The sequence below is a fragment of the Rana temporaria genome, chromosome 2, assembly GCF_905171775.1.
Source record: "Rana temporaria chromosome 2, aRanTem1.1, whole genome shotgun sequence".
NCBI classification, from domain to species: Eukaryota; Metazoa; Chordata; class Amphibia; order Anura; family Ranidae; genus Rana; species Rana temporaria.
The window spans coordinates 368,632,474-368,659,959 of record NC_053490.1 but is presented as its reverse complement, the minus strand read 5'-3'; the positions used below and the strand labels follow the sequence as shown (position 1 = coordinate 368,659,959).

General features: G+C 41.3%; 1 protein-coding gene across 1 annotated transcript; it reads right to left on the bottom strand.

The window, feature by feature from the left end:
* Window positions 1-27,486, bottom strand: TNNI1 (troponin I1, slow skeletal type). The gene is made up of 9 exons (XM_040337727.1): window positions 27,383-27,486; window positions 17,427-17,462; window positions 11,943-11,946; window positions 8,860-8,901; window positions 6,213-6,344; window positions 6,013-6,102; window positions 5,541-5,717; window positions 2,759-2,869; window positions 1-151 (listed from the first exon to the last, which is right to left on the bottom strand). The coding sequence occupies exons 2-8, from the start codon at window positions 17,435-17,437 to the stop codon at window positions 2,762-2,764; spliced, it is 564 nt and encodes a 187-aa protein (XP_040193661.1). The 5' UTR covers window positions 17,438-17,462; window positions 27,383-27,486; the 3' UTR covers window positions 1-151; window positions 2,759-2,761.

The window sequence follows — 27,486 nt, the reverse complement described above, 5'->3', positions numbered from 1 at the left end:
TCAGACACAGATATCAATTTATTGAGGTGTTTTTGAAGTCAAAGCCACTGGAAATTGACACAGCAGTTTCAGCTGCAGGGCAAAATCTGGAAAATAATGTTGCGGATAGAAAAGCAAAGTGACATGAGTTGAAGTAGATATTCACCTGATCCTGAAAAAAAAAAACACAGAAGAGATCAGATAGATATATAGCAATTATGTGTTGATGTTATTGTCGTTCACGAAAAATCAATAATTATATTCTAGGTTTCTATCCTTTTATTGTGCTCTTTCATCTAGATCTACATTATAACAGTGAATTAAAGGACCCCTGTCAGATAGCAGAGTCAGTTCCTGGACTAAATTAAGGAATTCTTCTCCTCTCTGTGTGAGGCCGCGTACACACGGTCGGTCCAAACCGATGAAAACGGCCTGAAGTCCAGTTTCATCGGTCCAAACCGACCGTGTGTACGGCCCATCGGTCTGTTGTCCTTCGGACAAAAATTAGAGAACTTGCTTTAAAATCGAACCGATGGCCCGCTGTCCGATAGGTCCAAACCGATGGTGTGTACACAAAAGCATCGGTTCAAAACCCACGCATGCTCAGAATCAAGTCGACGCATGCTTGGAAGCATTGAACTTCGTTTTTTTCAGCACGTCGTGTGTTTTACGTCACCGCGTTCTGACCCGATCAGATTTTGAACTGATGGTGTGTACACACATCAGACCATCAGGCCGCTTCAGCGGTGAACTGATGAAAACGGTCCGTCGGACCATTCTCATCGGATGGATCGACCGTGTGTACGCGGCCTTAGATGTACTGACTGAGCAACAACAAGGGTTTTTAATTTCTTATAATAACACTACCAGTTATACATTTAAACAAGATTATAACTTCACATTTAAATGTTACTTAGTTTACATCCACCATTTTCATCCCTTTTATGTGCACCCACAATATATTTAGTATATGCATACACATTGTGGAAATTATTTCTTTGGACCTTAAGAGAATTATAGATATGCATCTCCAAATTTAAGTTGTATAAAGCACATGTAAATAGGGAAATGCATTTACAGTTGCAAGAATTTTGCAAGGAGAACTTAAAGCGGCAGTTCACCCGAAAAACTATTTTTAACATTAGATTGAGGCTCATTTTGTCAAGGGAAATCGGGTGTGTTTTTTTTTTTAAATCAAAGCAGTACTTACCGTTTTAGAGATAGATCTTCTCCGCCGCTTCCGGGTATGGGCTGCGGGACTGGGCATTCCTATTTGATTGACAGGCTTCCGACAGGCTTCCGACGGTCGCATACATCGCGTCACGAGTAGCCGAAAGAAGCCGAACGTCGGTGTGACTCTATACGGCGCCTGAGCACCGACGTTCGGCTACTTTCGGAAAATCGTGACGCGATGTATGCGACCGTCGGAAGCCTGTCAATCAAATAGGAATGCCCAGTCCCGCAGCCCATACCCGGAAGCGGCGGAGAAGATCTATCTCTAAAACGGTAAGTACTGCTTAGATTAAAAAAAAAAACACCCGATTCCCCTTGACAAAATGAGCCTCAATCTAATGTTAAAAATTAAGTTTTTGGGTGAACCTCCACTTTAAAGGAGTTGTAAACGAAAAAAAATTTTGTCTAAAATTAATGTCTGCAAGGTAGACAGACAGAATAGTGTAATGATTCTGTTAAAAAACTAGTAAATACCTATTAAATTCCTTCATCTATATCACCTCCGGCATTCTAGTTTCTGTTCTCTCATTCACTTCCTGGTTTGCATTGCTCGTTCATGTAAGAACTACATTTCCCAGTATGAATTGCGGCACGCCCAGTAATTCACACCTCCTTGAGGTCTCTAACACGTAGAGAGCATCCTGCCACACAGATGTAGTTCCCAGGAGGGGGTGAGCACGTTACTGACCACCGCAGTAAAGCCTCCCTTCACGGTGGTCAGTAAAATCAGACAAGCAGGAAGTGAACAGAACAGAGAAGAAATAGAGCAACTTCTGAGCAAAAACAAACAATGAGGAAGTGAAAAGAGGAATGTCTGCAGGTAAAGGGTGCTTATTATGAAAAAAAAAATCTTTACAACCACTTTAAGGCCATCTGTCCACCAGCTGAAGCTCAACAGAAGATGGGTGTTGCAACAGGACAACGACCCAAAGCATAGAAGTAAATCAACAACATAATGGCTTAAACAGAAGAAAATACGCCTTCTGGAGTGGCCCAGTCAGAGTCCTGACCTCAAACCGATTGAGATGCTGTGGCATGACCTCAAGAAAGTGATTCACACCAGACATCCCAAGAATATTGCTGAACTGAAACAGTTCTGTAAAGAGGAATGGTCAAGAATTACTCCTGACCGTTGTGCACGTCTGATCTGCAACTACAGGAAACGTTCAACCAGTTATTAAATCCAAGGGTTCACATACTTCTTCCACCTGCACTGTGAATGTTTACATGGTGTGTTCAATAAAAACATGGTAACATTATTTTTTTACTTTACTTTGTGTGTTATTAGTTTAAGCAGACTGTGATTGTCTATTGTTGTGACTTAGATGAAGATCAGATCACATTTTATGACCAATTTGTGCAGAAATCCATATCATTCCAAATGGGTTCACATACTTTTTCTTGCAACTGTATACATTAAATAAAATACCATAGAGAATTTGTTGGGCCTCCACTGAATACATCTATATATTTTTTTAAATATTATTTTTTACACCACACTATGCTACCATAAGCAGATAACATTATAATAAGTTACAATGCATACCTCTTATTGTGACGTTGGGGATTTTGCTGCATCAAACATTTTCTTTCTCCCTTCCATACCTGACATGGCCTCTACATTCTTACGCCAGTCACTGACTTCTACAGGACGCTCCTGAAAGGTGAGAACATAACATTTAATACATTATTAAACACAGCTACTATTGTCTATCTCCAGCAAGTATATTGCATAGAACAATAACTTTGTCATATTGGTATATAAATAACTGGAGAATGCAAAAGCATATTGGAACAACATTTAAACCAGGCAATGATCAGAGATCAATCATATCAATCATATATGCAGGTTGTTGATAGAAATAAGTTGCTACCCAGGAACAAATTGAAAATACAGGACAATGTATGATGAAACAAAATAAAACAGGGATTTTATGTTACTAATCTATACAAAATAATACCTAATATTAAAGTGGAACAATGTACACATTCTTCCAAATTGTTTACAAAAAAAAAGTGAAAAGTCTTGATTGCTTTGGTATTCACCCTTTGTCTACCTGTGTATAACGAATGGGCCATGTAAAGACTTCATTGTTCAGAATACATTTAAAAAGCACTACAAAGATAAAGAAGCTATCAAAACATGTCCTGGAGGAGAAGCAGTTATGCCTCGTACACACGATCGGGATTTTCCGACAGCAAAAGTCCGATGTGAGCTTTTGAACGTAAATTCCGACCGTGTGTATGCTCCATCGGACTTTTGCTGTCGGAATTTCCGCCAACAAAAAAATGAGAGCTGGTTCTCAAATTTTCCGATAGGAAAAAAATTCCGATCGTTTGTAGCAATTCCGACACATGCTTGGAAGCATTGAACTTCATTTTCTCGGCTTGTCGTAGTGTTGTACGTCACGCTTTTTTGACGGTCGAAAGTTCAGAGAACTTTTGTGTAACCGTGTGTATGTAAGCCAAGTTTGATCGGAATTCCGTTTGAAAAACCATCCAAGGTTTTTCCGACGTAAAATCCGATCGTGTGTATATAATATACCAAATGTTGAAAATACTCCAGCTCACCCTTGTTTTATATTATATCCATTATTAAACATAAAAAATAATACTACTTATTGCAGCCAAGGTTTGGACCCCCCATCCTCTGGAAAAAGAAGGATGAATGAAGTCGGACATATAGAAGATTTGGTAGTCTCTTTAAAAGACTATTCTGAATTTGTCCAAAAAATTATACTCTCGGGTAGACTACTGCAGGGCTCAAAATTTCAAGTCCTGAGCTACTAGCCAGGTCTCAAGAGTTACTCGCCACCAGTTGCCCCGCCCAACCTCTACCCTGCCCTGCCCCTAATCCCGCCCCTAAACACGCCCTCATATATTATCTCATGAAATTACACTTAAATGTTCTATGCAGAATTAAGTTATAAAAATATTAACAACAACTTTATCCATACCCAAAAATGCAGCCTGCCTGTGTCCACCAGTGCAGCCTGTGTCCGCCAGTGCAGCCTGTGTCCACCAGTGCAGCCTGTGTATTGGTCCTCAGTGCAGCCTGTGTCCCCAGTTTCAGCCTGTGTCCCCCCCCCAGTTTCAGCCTGTGTTCCCCCCCAGTTTCAGCCTGTGCCCCCCCCAGTTTCAGCCTGTGTCCCCCCCCCCCAGTTTCAGCCTGGGTTCCCCCCAGTTTCAGCCTGTGTCCCCCCCCCAGTTTTAGCCTGCCCCCCCAGTTTCAGCCTGTGCCCCCCCAGTTTCAGGCCGTGTCCCCCCCCCCAGTTTCAGCCTGTGTTCCAGCGATCGTAGGGGATGAGAGGGGAGAGCCGCCACTGCCGCCTGGCTGATTAGAGTGCTGGGGAATATGACAGCTTTCTTTACAATAGCTATGTGTTTCCCTGCCGTGCGGCTCCATATACAGCTCCTCCCCCTTGTGCGGGGAACTTTGATTGACAGATCACCGTCCCAGGATTGGACGGTGATCTGTCTATCAAAGTGCCCAGACAAGAGGGAGGGGATGTATATGGCGCCGCACATCGGGGAAACACACAGCTATTGTAAAGAAAGCTGTCATGTTCCCCAGCGCTCTAATCAGACAGGCAGCAGCGGCGGCTCTCCCCTCTCATCCCCTAGGATCGTTGGGACAAAGGCAATACAACTCGGCCCGACGGCGGTGCTCGCCCCCGCTCCCAGGCAGCCCACACTCGCCCCCTCTCAAAATCCACTCGCAAAATGCGAGCAGGCGAGTGGATTTTTTGAGGGCTGGACTACTGTATATTCAGTCCAATGATTACCTCTGCAATCCATGATTTAATTCCAGAGTGTCATGGAACGCTTGTCCATAGTACAGATGGAGTTTTCAGGCACATACATGCAGATGTTCGCAGACGTGTGCAGGCTTACATATGCACATGCCTGTCACCAATACTGGCACCAAACGGTTAAACAGGGCTTCAGCACTGGCTTGTTGCTATTTGGTCTACAGCGTTCTGTGAATGTGTTCCTGATTCCTGTGCCTGACCTCTCATCTTGACCATCCTTGTCTGCTACCTGCCCTGGCCTGGGCTTGTCCCCAAATTCAGTCTCTGTCTTCTGCTCTTGCCTGATCCATTCACCATTGCTGACATTGTTCTGTGACCTGGCCATTCTTCTGTCTGCTGTCTATGTCTGGCCTGCCTGCCCATTGCCTGACCCTACATCCAGCTCTTCCAGTTTGCTACAGCTCCTCCAGTCCTGCACACTATCTTCCAGCATACTGCTACTTATCAGCAAAGACTGTAAAGGTCTTTGCTGAAAGCTCTTAAAGCCAAGCAATGTGTGTATTTTTCTTCAATTACCTTCTCAGTATCCTCTTTCTTCACAGATTTCAGGTTGGCACGCAAATCCATGGAGACCTTATGTTTTGAGCCCAGGAGAGCACGGAGCATAGCATCGGCTGAAACTCGTACTCTACGAAGTGGCGGTCTCTTAAATTTGCCGCGCAGATCCAACACCTTCATTCTTAGGTCTTGAATCTATAATGGGGTACATTTTATATATAAACATTTTTTTACCTTATGTATTATCAGAAAATCATGTTTTCTGTGTTTTAAGATTTATACAGGGTCTACACAATGTTCATACAACACAACACTGTTCATGTTCTAACTAAGGGGAATTATAACCTTAAAATATGGTGTAGTTCCTGTAGATACCTCTAAAAATGTTGGTATGACTGAGCAACTATATAGACTTCTCTAAAAGCCCTAAGTGGCAAGGTTCCAATTTAGAGTAATAATGTCCCTATCAATAGCAGCAGCAATAACGTACTTCTCTTGTATTATGAATAACTTTTGCTTCAATGTCATATCTTTCCTCATCAACAATGCCGACTTTCTCATGGAGTTCCCGGCACAGTTCCTGCAATAATAGTGTAAGGAGAGAATTCAGTGTCAGTACTTTGACATCAAATGCTGTTTTCAGTAGAGAATCAGAGAGCATATTGGTACAAATCCTGATTGAATAAATACCTGTAAGGCGGGCAGTCCCAAACCATGTGTGTTAGTTTGTGGAACCCTTTCATTAAGATATTTCTGCTTTTCCTCTTGTTTTGTCATATGGTCTTGGTCCCATGCTTCTATTGCCTTTGCAAGCATCAAACTCTGAGAAGGTACAGCAAAAAAGAAGAAATATACCCAGAGATGCAATGTTGTATTACCCATTATATTTACCAGAGCGTTCTATGGCTGTTCCTGTGCCTAAGTGGACTTTACATTGTTTGTGAACAGAAAGCTTTCAAGGATCTTATTTCTTACTTGTTTATGAAGCATGCACTGAATTTTCCAGAGGCTTTCCAATAGCTAGATATACAATTTTAGGCAGCCCCCGCGCTGATTTACTCAAGTGAGTCTCCTATTAATGGTGGGATACATACTAAGCTATTGTACTTCAGGGTAAATGCTAAGAAGCCGTTTTTTTCTTTTTACAACACTAGCTAATTATGTCATCACATTAAAATAGCTGTCTGAGAAAGTTTGTGGGAGTTAAAGAAGAAACTATACCTAGACTGTGCAGACTTTTTTTCATATTCCAATCAAGCAGCAAATATACTTTAAAACAAGCCTTAATTCATCTCTGTAGCTTTAGGCATTGTGAAGAAATGAATCTTCAATTTCACAACAGGGGCCCAAAATGTTAGGAGTTTTTACTTATTATTTTGTACTGCACCAACATTTTAGCAGGCTGACAGCCTTCTAACATGATCAGCAGATGTTTCTAAATCAGGGGTCTTTAAACTATGGCCCTCCAGTTGTTCAGGAACTACAATTCCCATCATGCCTAGTCATGTCTGTGAATGTCAGAGTCCTACAAGGCCTCATGGGACGTGTAGTTTGGCAACAGCTGGCAGGCCGTAGTTTGGAAATCCCTATTCTAAATTGTTGGAAACTGATTGAAATGTGACTTTAGTCTTTGTTGTGATTTTTGGAGATCTTTCAGAATAAATAATCTAACATTGCAAGTAGCTACAGAAATCAGGGATGGTTTATTTTAAACTTTTTTATTTGTTAAAAATATATAAATACTCCAACATCTATAATCTGGGCACAGATGCCTATTTAGGCTGCCAAAGATACTATGGGACATTCAGATCATGCCTATAAATCCAACGACCCTCAGGCATCTATGCTAGCCACAAGTCTCTTTACATTTCAGTAAATATACATTTTTGGCCTATAGTGAAGGTGCAGAAGATGCTAGTCTAAGGCCCTGTACACACGGGCTGATATCCGATGAAAACGGTCCGCCGGACCGTTTCCATCGGATATGTCCGCTGGCGGATTTTGATCTGATGGCTGTACACACCATCAGATCATAATCCCCGTGGAAAACATCCGCGGTGATGTGGCCGCGCCGTCGCCGCGACGATGACGTGGCGACGTGCGCGACCCTGGAAGGTAAATACTTCCACGCATGCGTCGAATCATTTCGACGCATGCGAGGGATGGGGATCGGACGGACTTATCTGGTGAGTCTGTACAGACGACCGGATAAGTCCGAAGGACAGGTTTCCAGCGGATAGATTTCTTAGCATGCTAAGAAATTTTTATCCGCTGGAAAACCGTCGGCTGGACAAATGTCCGCTTGAAAATGTCCGCTAGGCCCTACACACGACCGGATCTATCTGCTGGAACTGATCCGCGGATAAATCCCAGCGGACAGATCCGGTCATGTGTACGGGGCCTAATAGGGGAATAACAGTAGAAAATGGACCTTCTCTGACATGTCTGATTGTTATCCTACCACCATCACCCACAAGCCTTGTCCTGCAGTGTCTGCTGGGGATGCATATGGGTTTACTACATAGCAAAAAGACTATTCACTCTGAATAAAATTAAGTTCTGCTGACTTCCATTATCCAATCATGTGCAAGCAAATATGATGTATTTTTGTTTTTTTTACCATATTCTTGCATGTAATTGGGTATTCCTTGCAAAATGAAATTTCATCACATTCATTATGGCTCTGTGGAAAATGCACTTGCAAAGTGAACAGTCTATTTGCCTTTAGTACTTCAACCCCAACATGTTAACAGAAAAGAACAAGGTAGGATTCTGCAACAAACGTTGCTTAACTCTTTGCATTGTTTATAACTGACCTGGAGAAAATTAGTTGAACTTTAAGTTAAGAGTTAGTAGCATTTGTAATTATTACTAAGGATGTCAAGAAAATGTTTTTTAAAGATTGAACTAGATTCAAGTATTACTTAAAGACCCAAATAAAAAAAAATAAAAACATTTCCCATGCAGTGGGACTGTGCTATAGGAAGCGGCTTCCTATGATGGAACACTGAGATGAGGAGGAGCCAAGAGCGCTGGCCGGAGACCTCAGAGGAGGAGGTTCTGGGGCGCTCTTTGCAATACTATTGCACAGAGCAGGTAAGTATAAACCTGTTTGTTTTTTTATTGAAAAAAATAAAAAAACTTTACAATTACTTTCCATTTTCATTTTTGTGTTAAGGTATGTTCTAAGTGACTATTTTTTAAACCATTAAGATGATACCAGATACATGCCTATATCATAAAAAAAATCATGTAACCACCTGTTGCCTCTGTGTCCAACCAAATATAACTTTTTTCTTGCTGTTGTTTCTGATGCTGTACTGACATTATTGCTTACCTTTAGCAGGAGCTTACGTGAAGCTGAAATCTTTGACTTCCTCTATAAGACAGAAAAAAACACACCAATAAATCATCACTCATTAATTTATATTAGCTGGCACTTTTATGAATTATTGTATAAAATAGACACAGAGAAAAGGGTAAGTGCATTTACAAGAAAAGCTATCTTCAAAGAACAGTCTTTAGCCCTGTCTCCATTGTTAGAGGAAGCCTTTTTTCCATGTGCCCATTGCTGGGCTCCTTTAGAAGCTGCTGTTTTCCTCATTTTCATATACATTTGGTATTTTCTGAATCCATAAAATGGAGCAAATATGCAGCCAGTGAAATCAAAAGTTCTGGTATGCAGTGTTACCTTCAGTCACATGCTTTTAGTCACATCTACCATGTAAGGAACCAAATAAAAGTGGTATTAAACTCAAGACCAAAAATGTAATATATTGCAGCTTAAAGCGGTAGTAAACCAATTTATTTCTAAACCCTGCAAGGTAAAGGCATAATGTGCTAGTATGCATTGCATATTATCACATTATAAAAAACGTACCTTAGTATGAAGCCCTCCAACGCCACGCTATCCCCGCTGACAGACTCTTCCATCTTCACCCAGTCTTCCTTCTGGGTTCACATCCTCCGGCCGCCTGACTGGCCGCACCACGATGACATCACTCCCGCGCATGCGCCCAGGAGCCACGGACAGCGTCACAGATCTCTGATGGGTTGGCACAAGTATACCATCCATTCAGAGGGCATGCGCCGGTGACGTCACAGGTTGCATGCAGTGTAATAATGCACAGTTTAGAAGATATTTACAATACCTACAGTAAACCTTATTATAGGCTTACCTGACGGTACAAGTTTACCAAAAGGGTTTAATTCCACTTCTACAAACCTTAGATGTGGTGGCCTTATTGTTTTTTTTTAGGGCTCTTTAACCCTCTGTTTTCACCTGGTGATCTGGCCAGTAACATACATCTGTGTTAGCCCCCACTCTTGATGAAGGAGCACAGGAGGCACCTTTGGACAGCAGCATTGTTAATCTGGGGAGAGGGGAGTGGAACTCCACTTTAAAGTGGTTGTAAACCCTTACAGACCACTTTTTACTACAGGTAAGCCTAAAATAAGGCTTACCTGTAGCTACCCCGGATATCTCTTAAACCTGCACTGTATTAGCATGTGTCGACGTCATCAGCACATGCGCACTGAAGCAATGGCACGTTTGTGACGTTGCTTCGGCTAGTGTGCTGTTACCGGCGGCTCCCGTGCGCATGCGTGGGAGTGACGTTATTGCGGCTCCTCCCAATCACAGCCGGAGCCGGCAATAACTGGAAGTGTACGGGGACCGCTATGGGAACTTCGATCTAAGGTAAATATTTATTTATGTGCTAGCTCATTATGTTTTGGTTTTGCAGGGTTTTTTTTCATAGTGGGTTTACAACCACTTTAAAGCAGGGGTTCACCCTTAGAGGGCACTTTTTCCCCTTAGATTCCTGCTTAGATTCGGCTATTTGTTTTAAAATATGTGCAGTACTTACCCGTTTACGAGATGCATCCTCTCCGTCGCTTCCGGGTATGGGCTGCGGAATGGGCGTTCCTTCTTGATTGACAGTCTTCCGAGAGGCTTCCGACGGTCGCATCCATCGCGTCACGATTTTCCGAAAGAAGCCGAACGTCGGTGCGCAGGCGCAGTATAGAGCCGCACCGACGTTCGGCTTCTTTCGGCTACGAGTGACGCGATGGATGCGACCGTCGGAAGTCTCTCGGAAGACTGTCAATCAAGAAGGAACGCCCGCTCCCGAAGACCCATACCCGGAAGCGACGGAAGAAGATGCATCTCGAAAACGGGTAAGTACTGCTCATATTTTAATACAAATAGCCGATTCCCCTAGACCGAACGAGCAGGAATCTAAGGGGAGAAATTTTTTTTTTTTTATAAATGGGTGAACTCCCGCTTTTAAGCAGTAATATATTGTTTCCTTTTGGGTTTCCACCACTTTAAACCCTGATTAGCAGTACTAGGTTTAGGCCTATTTATTATGATGTAAACGAATGCATACAGTAGTTTGAAACTGGGTGGTTAGTTAAGTCAGCTGCCATAGAAAATGTTAGGCTACAGGGTATAATGAGACTTACTATATGAACAGTAACAAAATGACAAACTGGCAAATTGGATAATGGTGCTGGGAGAAATATAGATCAGTAAGTATCCCTGCCCAACCCATCAAGCAAAAAAATCCTGCTGGTTATACAACCAATTGATTGTTTGATATAATAATATTTGAGAAAAAAACAATTGCATCTTTTGGATAAGTGCTTTGATCAGTAAAATATTTAAAGTGGAGTTCCACCCATAAATATAACATTACATCAGTAGTTTTAAAAAAATGTCATTAGTCCTTTAAGAATTTTTTTTTTTTTTTTTAGATGCCTTCAAAGTGTTGTTGCTAGGCAGAATAGTTAATCTTCCCACTTCCTGCACCTAGGTGCTTAAGCTTCACCGCACAGACTCCTGGGAATGTAGTGGGTGTAACTTTCGAAGAATCTTGTGACTTGGACAGTACAGGTGCTGAAACCTGATCTGACACTGCTTGTGCAGCACTGAGCATGTGCGAGATCTGCAAGGCTGAAATCCAGGAAGTCATACAGTCTGGCTTCATGATGCCCACACTTAAGATGGCCCCAGTCAATTTCTATTTTATAAAGTGTCTAAATGCTGTAACAACCTAACAAAACAGACCTTAGTTTACAGACTAACTTTACTAGAATACATTAAGATTGTGTATTACAGGGGTATTTATATATAAAAAGTGAAATTGTGGCCGGAACTCCGCTTTAATAGAAAAAATATGATCTGTTTTGGTAGATGATCCAAACAATAATCGGCCATATAGGTTGTCTTCTTTGTTTGTGTAAAAATGAAATTTTCAAGCAAATGATTGAAGACCATCAAATCTAAGGCTAGTCCTTGTTTATTGATGCATGTATGACCAGCACACACAAAGTGCATTCCTAAATAATGGCATCGTTTTTTTTGCAGTGTCACTAAGGTAAGACAGGGTAGTTTAAAGATTATAAATTGTTCCTTACCTCTCTGTTTTGTTGCCATATGCACAATGAGAAAAAGAAATCAGAAATGTTACATTTAATAGCAATAACAATATAAAAACCAATATAAATTCCTTTTTATAAAAACACATTTTTACCCTATTAAACACATTTACAGTTTATTTTAAATGGCTGCCTAATTATTTTTGTCAAGGTTTGAAAATAGTTGTAAAAGGATGATGGATAAATACAATATCAACATAGGGATCTGACATTTCTTTATTTATTTCACAAATCTATTCTAGAGTAAATACATTTAACATTGAAAGCGCCTTATTGCAGATTGTGATGCCACACTAATGTACATGAGAGGTTCACTTTATGCTGTTAAATTCCTTCTATGTTTTTATGCAACTACATACTGTAGCCCAAAAAACACACACACACACACATTACCACAATTTCTTAAAAGAGAAGTATGTGGTTTTTTTTGTTTTTGTTTTATTTTATATTCATACTTACCAAGGTGGATACAGCATCAGACCGGCATTTCTGCACTAAGAACTCACTCCTCCCCGAGCAGAGAGCTTCTTCCTGTCGGTCAGCATCTCTCCTGCTCTGCTCCTTTATGGTCATTGGAGCGCTGCCATCAGTCAAGGCAGCGGGCGGACCCCGACTCGGAAGTCGTGATGACGCGGTGCCTCGACTGATTTCAGTGACGTCAGCGGAAAGCGAAATTCAGACCGCTCTCCCCTGAAAAGGGGTCATAGGCGTGCAAAATGAATTGCACTCATGTGACCCTTAGGAGAAGCCCAGCCTAAAAAGCTCAGGCTGGACTTCTCCTTTAATGCAATCACGTTTTCCTACATTTTGAATGTAAAATATTTTAATGTTTTCATAATTCAACCTAAGTTTAAAGTGTTGCTAAACCCAGGACCCTGCATTTAATATATCTGGTCTCCCACAGTACACACAACATGGAAATGCAATAATTTTAGTAAGTATAAACTGCTAAATACCTTTTCTGAACAGCAGTTAGAGCAGTCAGGTGACTTCTATCAGTGTCCAGCAGAGCACTGGTTAAAGCTTGTAGGAGGAGTTTTCATTCACCTCTGACTGTCCTATTAGGTTGCAGGACCCCTGACCCTCTTTCTGGACAGTGCTGATTGGCCCTGTGCTTGTCACATGCACTCTCTCAAGAAAAAAAAACTTTCTAGCAATACACACAAAACTGAGCATGTGCAACTTGCCCTCAAGGCTCTATACTATCAGAAGATGGATTGGGGACAGTGGAAGAAGGGGAGGAGACAAAGTCAGGATCGAACAGCCTTTTTACACAATGCAGAGGATTAACCCCTTAGGTTTCACAGTGCGTATAACAAGCATGCTTTACTTCTTATACTGTATAGACTGATTTTACTGTTGTGGGTTTAGTAACACTTTAAATTCTGTTCTGTCATCAGATTGCTGAGTAAAATATGCACCTAGCTTTGCTCTATATGGTCCTCTCTCCACCCTGATATCTTTGCACTTTCTGGAGCTATCCATAGACATGAGATAACAGTAATCCAATACAGATGTTTTAGCTGGATTGCTCAAAAGTTTCATGTTTTTGGTCTGTTTTCATCAAATAGGAGACAGCGGCGCTGCACAAGCCCCTCCCCGCTCAGTGAGCAGAGAGGGAACTGTCATCCGCCGGCTCAGAGAGTGCCTAGTGTGAAAGAGGCCTAAAGGATCACCTGGGTATTTAAGACATGGAAGTTCTAGTTTTCATACATACTAAAAGCTTTGCTTTTAAAGCGGGAGTTCACCCCCAAATCAACTTTCTGACATTAGTTCCAGCATACTGCTAACATCTGCAGTATGCTGTTTTTTTTCGCTACTTATCGTTTTATGAGCCGTTGTTATCCGGCTCCGAGCGGGGAATCCTGCGGCTTCCGAAAATACCCAAAATGACACTCGGGTGTTGTGTAGAGCTGACTGCGCAGGCGCCGTAAACACCCGAGTGTCACTCTCGGGTATTTTCGGAAGCCGTGGCGCGCTTTAGCCGACCGTCAATCAACTCCTCTTCGCTTAGGAACGCCTAAACCCGGAAGCGATCACCGCTCGGAGCCGGATAACAACGGCTCATAAAACGATAAGTAGCGAAAAAAAACAAAAAAAAAACAGCATACTGCAGATGTTAGCAGTATGCTGGAACTAATGTCAGAAAGTTGATTTGGGGGTGAACTCCCGATTTAACTTAAACTGCAACATGTTCAAACACAAGCACATTTTTTTTAGCTTTCCTTGGAGCGAGAAAAGGTTTGTGCCTCTATCTGTGTCCTTATTTTTTCCCAGTTTCTACAGAAAGCAAGGGGTAAGGCCTTGTACACACGACCGGATCTATCCGCTGGGATTGATCCGCGGATCAGTTCCAGCAGACAAATCCGGTCGTGTGTAGGCCCGAGCAGACATTTTTCGGTGGAGATTTCTCCAGCCGACGGATTTCCAGCGGATAAAAATGTCTTAGCATGCTAAGAAATCTATCCGCTGGAATCCAGTCCAGCGGACTGATCCGGTCGTCTGTACGGACTCAGCGGATCAGTCCGTCCGCTCCCCTCCCTCGCATGCGTCGTAATGATTCGACGCATGCGTGGAAGTAGTTGCCTTCCAGCGTCGCGCACGTCGCCGCGTCACGTCACCGCGGATGTATTCCGCGCGGATTTCGATCTGATGGTGAGTACAGCCATCAGATCCAAATCCGCCAGAGGATTTATCCGCTGGGAACGGTCCGGCGGACCGTTTCCAGCGGATATCCTCTGGTGTGTACGGGGCCTAATACCTGCACAGTTGACACAAGCAGCAATAAAACAAACTCTCTGTCAGAGGTAATAAATAAAAAATGTTCTTATGCCTTTTTTTAGACTCTGAATTTACGTATCAATCCTCATTAAATGAAGTATGGCTACTTCATTGTGTAACTGTGGTGTCTATAGCATAAGATCTTTAGAGCAGATCAACTAATTCAGATCTCATAGCTATTAAAGTACACAGAAGATGTGGTAATCATAGGGCATTGTTTTCCCAAGGCTAACAGACAATCAGCCACACAGGGAGGCATTAGAAGGCAATTGGAAAGGTGTCAATCCATTTACAGTGGGGGAAAATATTTGATCACCTGCAGATTTTGTAAGTTTGCCCACTTACAAAGAAATTAAGCGTCCGTAATTTTTTTTATAGGTGAATTTTAAATAATAGAAAGAGAAAGAATATCAACCAAAAATCCAGAAAAAAACATATGATACAAATGTTATAAATTGAGTTGCAGTTCAGTGAGTAAAATTATTATTTTATCCCCTACCAACCAACAATAATTCTGGCTCCCACAGACCAGCTACAGTATGTGCTCATGTGGTAGATTAGTAGAATTGGTTTTGTCAATTTAAAAAGGTGCTTCTAACGACAAAAGACACCCGTTCACAGAATCTCTTTCTTCCATTCAAACCCACCATCATGGGCAAGACCAAAGGGCTGTCGAAGAATGTCAGGGACAAGATTGTAGGCCTGCACAAGGCTGGAATGGGCTACAAGACCATCAGAAAGAAGCTTGGTGAGAAGGAGACAACTTTTGCGATTATTTGCAAATGGAAGAAATACAAAATAACCATCAATCGCCCTCGGTCTGGAGCGCCATGCAAGATTTCGCCTTATGGGGTAAGGATGATCATGAGAAAGGTGCAGGATCAGCCCAGGACTACACTTCAGGAGCTTGTGAACGATCTCAAGGCAGTTGAGACCACAGTCACCAATCAAACTATTGGTAACACAAAATGCCGCCATGGATTGAAATCCTGCAGCGCCCACAAGGTCCTCCCCCTCAAAAAGGCACATGTACAGGCCTGTCTGAAGTTTGCCAATGAACATATAAATGATTCAGAGAAGGATTGGGAGAAAGTGCTGTGGTCAGATGAGACCAAAATTAAGCTCTTTGACAGTAACTCAACTTGCCGTGTTTGAGAAAAATGCTGACTATGATTCTAAGAACACCATCCCTACAGTCAAGCTAATGCTAATGGAGCAAGTTGTTTAGTTTCAGTGCCAATTTTGGCACTTGGAATACGTTTTTGTGGATGCTTGTTTTTTTTGTTTGTTTGTATTGAATTGTATATGTGCCCAGCCTGGGTGTGCCCAATAGGCTTTGTTTTTGTGTCTTAAAAATTGAAACTAAAAAAGGTACAGGCCGCATTGAGGGGCCAAGAGACAGGGCCATGTATTGTAAAATCTTGGGTGAGAATATTCCATGAAGATGGTCATGGATGGGTCTTTCATCATGACAATGACCCAAAACATACTGCCAAGGCAACAAAAGAGTGGCTCAAGAAGAAGCACATTAAGATCATGAAGTGGCCTAGCCATTCTCCATACCTTAATCCTATAGAAAATGTATGGAAGGAGCTGAAACTTCAAGTTTCCAAACAACAGCCAAGAAACCTTAAGGATTTAGAGAAGATCTGTAAAGAGTGGACCAAAATCCTTCCTGAGATGTGTGCAAACCTGGTAACCAACTACAAGAAACATCCTACCTCTGTGCTTGCCAACAAGGGTTTCGCCACCAAGAACATATTCATATTTTGCTTGGGCATCAAATACTTATTTTACTCACTGAACTGCAACTCAATCTATAACATATGTATCATGTGTTTTTTTTTTTTCTGGATTTTTGGTTGATATTCTGTCTCTATCATTTAAAATACACCTATGATAAAAATGATAGGCCCTTCATTTCTTTCTAAGTGGGCAAACCTACAAAATCTGCAGGGGGTCAAATAATTATTTTCCCAACTGTAATTTGCAGAAACTCCCCTTCGGTCAGTGTATGCAGTTGCCACTGACACAAATAACAGCTGAATAATTAATTTGCCACTTTTGGTAATCTTGGAAATAATAATAACACTCTGAAGTTGGTGAAATTACCTATTTATTCTCTTACTGTATGTCACTATCAGTCCTTCATTTTATTGCTAGCTGTTTAAAAAAGTATTTTCATTAAAATATATATATATATATATATATATATATATATATTTATTTATTTTCTTATGCTAGGTTTACACCTCGATTGCAATGTATTTCTGCATATTTTTTGTGCGTTTTCGCGTGTATAGGGCAGCCCATTTATTTTAATGGGCTGTCCTTTGCGTGCGAAATGAGTGAAATAAGTTACTTACCCTTTTTCAAAATCACTCCAAAGTGTATGGTGCTGTGGCAACATGCAGTTTGGCACACATGAAAACGCATACATTGGCATGTGGGAGCCAATAACAATTACTTCAATACATCTGTTAAAAGGACAGCGTGTTTCTGTGCAAGTTGGAAAAGAGTACAATTTTGTACACATTCCTGACAAACACATGGTGTGACTGTGACATTGTTATCATGGTAATCAAAACAGAAATGACTTTTGTCACCTTGTTATAATGGTACTGACGCATAGACAGACTAAAACTTGGAGGTGAGAAAAAACAATTTTTGATGTTTACTCACGGTTCTGGCATGATTGGTATCTGTATTTTACGAAACCTGTATGGAAAGAAAATGCAGCCAAATATGAGAAACGTGAGCAGCTAAACATGTTATTAGACATTATAGACGGCTGACAAGCCTGACATATTAACCTCCCTGGCGGTATTATTATTTCAGAAAAAAGGTGCTGAAAGCGGTACCATTATTTGCAAGGAAATTTGGCGTTTTATACTGTAGGCCTGTAATTCTTAGGAATAACTCATTTAAATCTGACCAAACAAGAGTCTAGTAGGCATCCCGGGTATGATTTTTTTTAAAAAACAAAATAATAAATTATAATATAACAAATAATTATAAATAATTATAAAAAATAATAATATAATTATAATAAAAATTATTCAATAATGTAATCAACTCAAAATCACTGAAATTTGCTCAGTTGCATAATTGTCGCTGTCATTGCTTTTATTTTTTTATAACGAATTTCCCCACAAAACGCTATCGCACAATTCTGCAAGTGATTCTAATTTATTATCGCTGTTTTCTAGCTGCTCTAAAACCATTTTTGACATAAAGGGACACTTTTGGTTGCTATGGACAATCTACAGTTTGCAGGCAGAAAGAACAGTTTTTATTATATGAAATTATATAAAAGTACTTGTAGGACACTGGGCAGACCACTAGGGACAAGGGGGGGGGGGTGTATTTTTTACATACAGTACTGTAATCTATAAGATTACAGTATACTGTATGTATTGTGTTTGTTTACCTTTTTGAATTTGGCGCCATTCTCCGCCTCTGTGCATCGTAACGTCGCAGGGAACGGAGATCGGCGGCACAGGAGGACACTGTGTGAATCGAGCAAAGTCCCGCTCGCTCACACAGCGTGGTGGCATCGCTGGATCCAGGGACAAGGTAAGTGAATGCCTGTGGATTCAGCAAAGCGAGCCCGAGTCTGACTCAGGGTTACCGATCGTAGCCAAAAAATCTCACCCTGTGTCAGACTCGGGAATACCGCCAGGGGGGTTAAGAAATTCAGAGAATAAACAAAGACCTTGAACCTCTGATATCGTTTTGCTACCCACCAAACAAAAACAAAAAGGCCAACTAGGTGTGCAGAAGTAATATGACATTTCAGGGCAATATTTTTTCAAACATTTTATCTGTCGGCCTCTGTAAAAAAAAAAATAACATTACAGCCCAGTGAAGTGGGAGATATCAGTAACATAATATATTAAACCACCACCAGGGAGTGTGGTGTATGGGGATGTGTGTGAGTGAATGTGTCTGGCTTTGGTTCACAGGGAAGTTTGACAAACCCAGTGTGATATCCGAAATTCTGAAAGTAAATTTGAACGCCATTGAAGTCTACGGGTGCAAATCTTGATAATCAGTTCTGGCCATTTTCAAAGCTATTAGGCTAGGGATTAGCAAATTCTGTCATAATCCCACCAACTGATTATAAGTAGTCAGATTAACTGTGCCAAGTGTCCTAATTCTAGCTTTGCCAAATACCCCTTTAGGTGTCAGGTACCTAGCCACTATTATTTGCCAAAGAAGACCACCCTTGCCCTCCACCAGCATGAGTATTGGCATAAGGCAGCAGCGTGCAGAGGAGGACTACAAGGAGGAAGTGTAGGTTTGGGGTTCTAAAGGTGAGCAGGAGTAGGATTGGGGTGCTCAGGGCCGGCCTTAGGTGTTCAGGCACCCTGTGCAAGGTAATCTTGTGTCGCCCCCCCCATCTTCACGCTCGCCCCCTGGTCACCTAAACATGCACAAAGAGGCTGTCCGGGGGCCCCTCTATCCTCTGCCGGGAGCCTGGGGAGCGACAATGAGGAGGTGAGGCAAGAGTCATCGCCGCCCCTAGGTGGCAGTGCGCCCTAGGTGGCTGCCTTCCTAATCCGCCTAGTGGTAGTGCTGGCCGGGCCCTGCTGCGACTCACATTTTGCGAGCTGTGATGGCCGCACGGCGCCCCTGTTGCCCATGGCGCCCTGTGCGGCCGCACAGCTCGCACACCCCAAAGGCCGGCCCTGGGGGTGCTAGCAGTGATGAGGAGTGTTGTTGTGCTGCCTATGAGGAGAAGGAGGAGTATTATTGAGTTGCCAGTGAGGAGGGGGGCAGTTGGAGTGCTAATGGTACAAAGGAGGATGGTTGGGGTGCTAGCCAAATTTATTTGAACTCAAATACCAGCAATTCTCTAACTGGAATCTGTTGCACAAGAAACTAAAATTCCTTTATTCCATTTCACCTATTTATAAAAAAAATAAAAAATATAACTATACCAGTAAAGTGATCTGAATAGAAAAAAAGCAAGAGACTGGACAGCTCAAATTGTAGCATATTTACACACACACAGAATTATTTATATTTAGAGTTTTTCCTTCTAAGGCTGTCCCTGTCCTAGTGAAATAAACACAGTCAGAAACGGCAACGCAAATGTAATATATCAGAGAGGCAGTATGGGGGAAAACACTGACTGTCATAGACGGTTGGTTGTGTTTGTGACTAGTATATACATTTATTTACACATTTTATTATATACATATTCACAATTTTTTTATACCATTTCTTTAAATGTTCTTAGTTTTTTTTACTTGTGTAGCGCTAACCCCAGCAGGAGCCGCTGGTTGTTTTGGGATCGGCGTATTAAGTTACCTCTTAGCCCCCTTTCACACTTGTATGACTTCAAAGTCGCGCGATTATTCCCGCGATTTTGCCGCGATTCGCGGCCGCGATTTCAATGAATGCCTGTGTAAGTGGCATCAAAATCGAACCAAAGTAGTGCAAGGACTACTTTAAAGTAGGCACAACTTAAAGTCGTGCCAGTATGAATGGTAGTCATTGAAAATAATGGAGAATGACTTGTCATACGATTTTGCAGTCCAAAATCGTGAGACCAGTCGTATAAGTGTGAAAGGGGACTAACCGTTGTCCAGGGGTGAAGTTGATGAGTAGATTAGTAAGCGAATGTCCAGTCATCAAATAATGTTTTTTCTGAATGCTTTATTTTCGGCCCAACATGACCAACATCAACATGAGGTAGAGAGAAAAGGTTGATGAAGCAAGAGAACTTTGCAGTATCAGGCCTGGATAAGGAAAAGAGCAATCCTGCTCTCAGTAGTAGTAGATACCGTTCGTCGCCACTCTAGCCAGAGTGGGTGAAGTGCCCCCGGACAGACTCCTGCCACGAGCCTGGCAGCCGAAGTGTCACTTTAGGTTGCTGGGAGGAACAGGTCTCTGCCACAGATCTGGCTCTAGGGACCTCTGCCACAGGCCTTGTACTTGGATGAGCTGAATGGATCGAGCGAATCCTCCCAGTAGATTAAGTCAGGGTCACCGGTTGACAGTGGAAGTGTACCTGTCAATGTCCCGGTCACCAGATCCCCAATGGTTCGCTCAAGCCCTCTTGGAGAACCTGCCTCCAGGTTCTCCTCAAGCCGATCCCCCACCGAACGGCATACAGCCTGGGATCTCCTCAGTAGACGGGGGACCCAGTAAGTCACTGGGGCCCCTTAGCAGCATCAGTCACTCCAGGCCCGGAGGGCCCAGAGTCTGGAACTCTGTGTAGAGCACAACCCCAAGCCAGGTAGGCCATAGTGGTGGGGCCTGCGATGTGCGCACACCCTGAAGGTGGGTGCCGCACCTGGAACCAACAAAAATGGCGTCCGCCACAGATATACTCTCCCCCAGCATGCTCCGCGAGGGAAAACTCCTCTAATTTGCTGCTGGGGAAAAGTGGCTCTGCCAGAACCCCTCTAGTGCCAACTGTCGCCCAGGGATGGGATCGCATCCCTGGAGCGCAGACTGACCTACAGGACAGTTCTGGAATGACAGCAGCCCAAAATTTAACAAATTATGAATGGGAGCAAAATAACTCTCCCATTCCCCCACTACTTTAGCGTAGTGCCCATACTGAAAGTAAGGGGGCGCTACACTTGTAAGGCCATCCCTGTTCTAGAGAGGAAAACACAGGCAGAGATGGCATTGAAAACTGGATACTACCTTTGAAAAAAGGAAGTTGTAGGCATAAACTCCAACTTGTCCCAATGGAAAAAAAAAAAATGGGTTCTCTAGAAGATAAGGCTACCAGCTTACACACTGGCCTTCTACAAGAATCTACAAAAAATACCACTTGTAGGCAAGAGTAGACAGAGAGTAATTTCTCTAATGTTTAATAGAAGTGCAGCGAGAACCAGAGTAGGTCTTCTTAAATAAGGACTGAGAGACCATTGGTCTTTGATACAAAATTGAAAAAGGCAGAAATCTGACCTTTTACGGGTGCTGCAGAGAATACAGCAGTGTAAAATTAGCCACCAACAGCCCAGGGTTAATCTGGGATAACAGACCTAACTGATATATGCCTAAATTATTTTAGACACAGGGATATAGGGTTGGGGGGGAGCAGTGAGTATTAGTAATGTAAGCAGAAGTGGTTTAGGTGCACATTGTTCTTACACTGATTGATTGATTTTTTTATGATGATGCAAAAAAATAATCAATAGAAAATTATATAGTTGTTGATGTCAATCAGTTGTTGCAAACAGTTTTTGGCTGTACATCAGCACTGCAATTAAAACAACTCAAGCAAAGTTTGTTGTAAACCCAACAACTAAAATCTCAAATACACTTTAACAGCTGGTGGTACTGAAATAAAGGCTCTTGTTTGGTCACGTTGTGTTATGGGGTCACAGTGTTATGGGGTCACATGCGCCGTGCCCACAAACTGAGATACGCCTAAAAATAGGCTTCATCCGACCGATGTAACTTGCCTACGCCGTCGTATTGTGGGCGCATATTTACGATGGACGCATCTGGCGCTCCCATTGATTTTCTATTCAAATATGGAAATGAAGGAGATGCGTCGATTCACAAACGTACTTGCGCCCGGCGCATAATATACGCGGTTTGCGTAAGTCGTACGTCCAGCGTAAAGTTATTTCCCATATATGAGGCGCAACCCATGCAAAGGTGTGGACAAGGGAACTCAAGCCGTCGTATTTTACGTCGTTTACGTTGTACGTGAATATGGCTGGGTGTAGGTTACGTTCACGCCGTAGGCAGTGATCCGTCGTATCTTAGGTATTCGTTCCGACGTGATTCTTAGCATGCGCACTGGGATGCATCCACGGGACGGCGCATGCGCCGTTCGTTATTCGTATCTGGCTGAGACTCAGCCCATCATTTGCATGGGGTCACGCTTCATTTGCATTGCTCACGCCCACTTCGACTTACGACAACTTACGCCTAAGAAACCCAGAGCAGATTTGGTGGCAAGTGCTTTGTGAATTCGGTGCTTGCTTCTCTGCGCTACGTTGATGTAGCATATATGAGATACGCTACGGTGGCATAAAAATGCGCCGATGTCTGTGAATCCGGGCCATAATGTTTATCTTGGTCTCATCAGACCACAGGACATAGTCGCAGTAATCCATGTCCTTAGTCTGCTTGTCTTCAGCAAACTGTTTGCGGGCTTTCTTGTGCATCATCTTTAGAAGAGGCTTCCTTCTGGGACGAAAGCCAGGCAGAAATATTTGATGCAGTGTGCGGCGTATGGTCTGAGCACTGACAGGCTGACCCCCCCACCCCTTCAACCTCTGCAGCAACGCTGGCAGCACTCATACGTCTCTGGATATGACACTGAGCACGTGCACTCAACTTCACCATTGTGACTGCGACAAAACGTAAGATAAAATCCTACATTTAAATATCATGAGTTCAAAAGTAAACATTCCAATGGGCACAAATGTTCTGGTGAAAACTATCTAACATGGGAATTCCCCTCAGTTAAGATTTTCGTTTAACTTCCTGTTTTGCTTCCAAGATAAGAAGTGAGAGGAAATCTCCCTGGAAGGATACAGAGAGCAAAAAAAGAGAGTTTAACCCTTCCCTACACATTCTAATACTAAGAAAATAACTTTTGGCTACACATACATTTTAAGATGGCCATTTTTTTTTTATTGTCAGTCAGTTTGAACCACTTTCCATCAACCAGATATCGTAAATACCATCGAAAGTCATTTCTGAAAACCACGCAATTTATGACCATGAATGAGGTCAATTGACCACCATAATTTAGTCAATTGTGTATTGAAAATCATGCTATAAATTGATAGTTTCAACAGTGTATTAAAAGATCAAATCGAAAACAGAAAAAGTTCTGGCAATTTAATAAGAAAAATTTGCATTTTTCCACCAAGTTTAATCAGGGCAATTTCAGTTTTATTAACTTGTGGACAATCATAACCACTATTTTATGTTTTGATTGCTTTGCCATTTTGACAAAAAAACTGTGTTGAAACTTTGATCACACTATCAAATTGGCACATGTAAATTGCCAGCTTTGAGGACTTTTCCAACTGATCTTTTTATTGTCTCCAAGTGAAATCAGAAATAAAATCAGCATAATTTTGCCTATGGCCTCATTCACACAGGCAATGACATACATGTGTTTATAAGACATTTCTAAACATATGGTACTGACTGTACTTATTTTAAATGGTACTTGCGTTTAAGTGCATTTATTTTAATTGCATTTAGAGGAAATAGAATGTGTCCAAGGGTAGATTAGATCCTCCAGATTGATTTCTCCCAGATAACTTTTTCCTTCATTTTAAATAAAATGAATAAAGGAAGTCTAATGCAGTGTACACACGATAATTTTTCAGCATGAAGAAAACGTAGTTTTTCAAAAACGTAATTTTAAATGAGGTTCTGAAAAACGACAATTTTTTTTCCAAATATGCTGCATTTTTTACCGTTGTTTTAAACGATGTCATTTTTCGGGTTGTGAAAAATTATCTTGTGTGGGCTAAAATGACTAAATAAACCTGCTCAGAAGCAAGTTATGAGATGGGAGCGCTCGTTCTGGTAAAACTACCGTTCATAATGGAGTAAGCACATTCATCACGCTGTAACAGACAAAAAAGCGCGAATCGTCTTTTACTAACACGGAATCAGCTAAAGCAGCAAAAGGCGAATGGAACTTCCCTTTAAAGTGCCGTCGTACGTGTTGTACGTCACCGCGCTTTGCTAGATCATTTTTTAAAAACGATGGTGTGTAGGCAACGTCGTTTTCATGATGAAGTTGGGAAAACTTTGTTTTTTAGACATGCTGAAAAACTACGTTTTCTTTCATGCTAAAAAATAATTGTGTGTACGTGGCATAACAGTAATTACAGATCCAATATTCCATTGGTCTCTGAACATGCTCTGTTGCGCTGTTTAGTCAAATGCTCTTTTTTTAGGCTGGGTTCACACATGTGGGGTATAAATTAAAGCTCCGTTTTCACAGCTAATTGTAAAAAAAAGTAGTTGTTCAGCGTTTTAGGTCAGTTTTTGACCAGGATCAGGTCAGGTTTGCATCAAGATCAGGTCAAGATTATTTTTTTGTTCACAACTGAATGACGTGCAATGCAGAAGCGTTCCCAAAGAAGCCTGAATTCACGCCTGAGCCGGACCTCACTGCTCAGAAAACTGACAGCACTCTTTTTCAATTTGCACTGATCCCACACTCTGGCTGCACTGGACATATGCACAATAGGCACAATAGAAAGAAAATTTCTTTCACATGTAATGCGAATAGGAGGAGGTTCAAAAAGCATCAAATTTGCATACATTTGAACCTAACCTTTAGTAGACATGTGCATTCGTTTTCATCCGAATGCATTTTCGTATAAATTTCGGGTATTTTCATTATCGTTTTAACAAACGAAAACAAACGCTCAGAATCCGAACATAAAAAATGTTTTTATTTTTCATTTTCGTTGTTACAACAGTTTGATATAGATAGAAGATTCGACATGACGCTGACAATAGCAATCTGTGTCTATCGAACCTGTGGTCGAATGTGCCTGACCTTAACTCTATTAGTCCAAGATTATTCTACATAGAGAGGAAAGATTCGACATAGAGAGAAAAGATTCAACATTATAGAGACAGTGTTGGGATAGACCATTTGACATGAACAACGAAGATTCGACGAAGCAGCGAAAAACATACAAACGTTGAATCTGTCATTGAAGGCTCATGGTGTCTGTCGAAGATTCGACAAGCAGCTAAACTGTACGATGCCGCAATCGTACATTTCCGGTCAAATGCTCGGCCCATAGGCTATAGAAGAATTTGAATGTTGGTTGACTAGTAATAATAATTTATAAATATAATTATTACCAGTCTTACAACACTAGAATTCTTCTATAGCTTGTAGGTGGAACATTTGACCGGAAATGTACGATTGCGGCGTCGTACAGTTTAGCTGCTCCGTCGAATCTTCTTAGAACATTCAACAGACACCATAAGCCTTCAATGACAGATTCAACCTTAATTAATTCGGATTTTCAGATAATTGCATTTTTTAATGAAACAAAATAAATAAAAACGAATTTCGGGAGTAACTAAATAAATGTATTTTTCGGACGAAAACGAAATTCCGAAACAAAATATTTCAGTGTGCACACGTCTAGCCTTTAGGTAGAGAGATGTCATATCTCCTTAGATTTCTGCTATATTTCCATTGTTAGATCATTTTAGCTGCTCATTAAACTGTAGATTAGGAGCTTGTTTATAAAGAATTAACATTGAATTGTTGCACTTTTGTTTCTAGAATTTTCCTGCTATTTAAAGCTTTTCCTAACAATTTTAATATTTTTTCGTTGCTTTCATCTTTTGACTGTGCATTTTACCTGGAGTACTTATAAGGCAATGAGAAGTTTAATTCTAGAAATTAAATTCAATAGTTACTTTTTTTACTATAAAACTGTGAAAATTAAATCTTTAATACAAGTACAGTATGTCAATAAAAAATGTATGTAAAGACAAAGCTTTAATTTTAGTTTTGTATAGAATAGTGCATGGTAAAACCAAGGTAATTATTATATGCCCTCTGCTGGAGAGTTTTTGCTTTGGAACTGTTGTCAGAGTGCAGTTAAAGAGACAGTCAGGTTGAAAAAGACATAAGTCCATCTAGTTCAACCATAAAAATAAATAATATCAAACAATCACATATACCCAATCCTATACCCACAATTGATCCAGAGAAAGGCGAAAAACCCCAGCAAAGCATTATCCAATTTGCTACAGCAGGGGAAAAAAATCCTTCCTGACCACCCGAGAGGCAATCGGATTTTCCCTGAATCAACTTTACCTACTGCATGTGCTCTTGGCTGAGTGACATCCAAAATTGAATTCTTGGTTACAGTAGTCACAAGGACAAATAGAGAGGTTAAATCCCCTCAATAGGGGCATAGACACAATAAAAAAAACGTTAGTTTCTAATACTAAAAAATGCCTTTACATACACTTAAGTCCAATCCGATGAGAATGGTCTGATGGACCGTCGTCATCGGTTTAACACGAAAACAATTGTGTCAGAACGCGGTGACGTAAAACACAACGACGTGCTGAAAAAAACAAAGTTCAATGCTTCCAAGTATGCGTCGACTTGATTCTGAGCATGCATTGATTTTTAACCGATGGTTGTGCCTACTAACGATCGGTTTTGACCTATTGGTTAGGAATCAATTGGTTAAATTTAAAGAAAGTTGGCTTTTTTTTAACCGAAGGTTAAATAACCTATGGGGCCCACACACGATCGGTTTTGACCGATGAAAACGGTCCATCAGACCGTTGTCCTCTGTTTAACCTATCGTGTGTATGAGGCCTTACATATTCTCACATAAATTCTGACACAAATTTAACTTTGGCATATCATTTAAAATGAATAAGTCTGTGATCAGCTTAACATGGCACTGTTATCTGTTTTTGCAATGCAATTCAAAAAATAATAAATTATCTGATAATGTATGAACCATGCACAGGTTATTGTGATCGGGAAGAATCCTTCCTTGTAATAAAAATATTTAAAAAAAACTTAAATGTGTTTTTTAGAACTATCAATTTATAGATAAAAGATCTGCTTGTGTGTGTGTTCAGGTCTCATGTATCCAGTCTAACGAAGGCAGTAGTATCTGAGCACTCACCTCTGTTGTGTCTGTGCTGGATGCTCTGTTAGGCCAGTCTGAACAGTGTGAGCCCTGTCAACATTTTTAATTCAAGACCCTAGTTTCCACAGAGTGACAACATT

Excerpts from the sequence above, each read along its gene's own strand:
- TNNI1 (XM_040337727.1), bottom strand. Across the intron at positions 6,345-8,859 it reads CACGTAAGCTCCTGCTAAAG|AGTTTGATGCTTGCAAAGGC; the intron begins GTAAGCAATAAT and ends GTACCTTCTCAG. Across the intron at positions 6,103-6,212 it reads TGGGACTGCCCGCCTTACAG|GAACTGTGCCGGGAACTCCA; the intron begins GTATTTATTCAA and ends CTATTATTGCAG.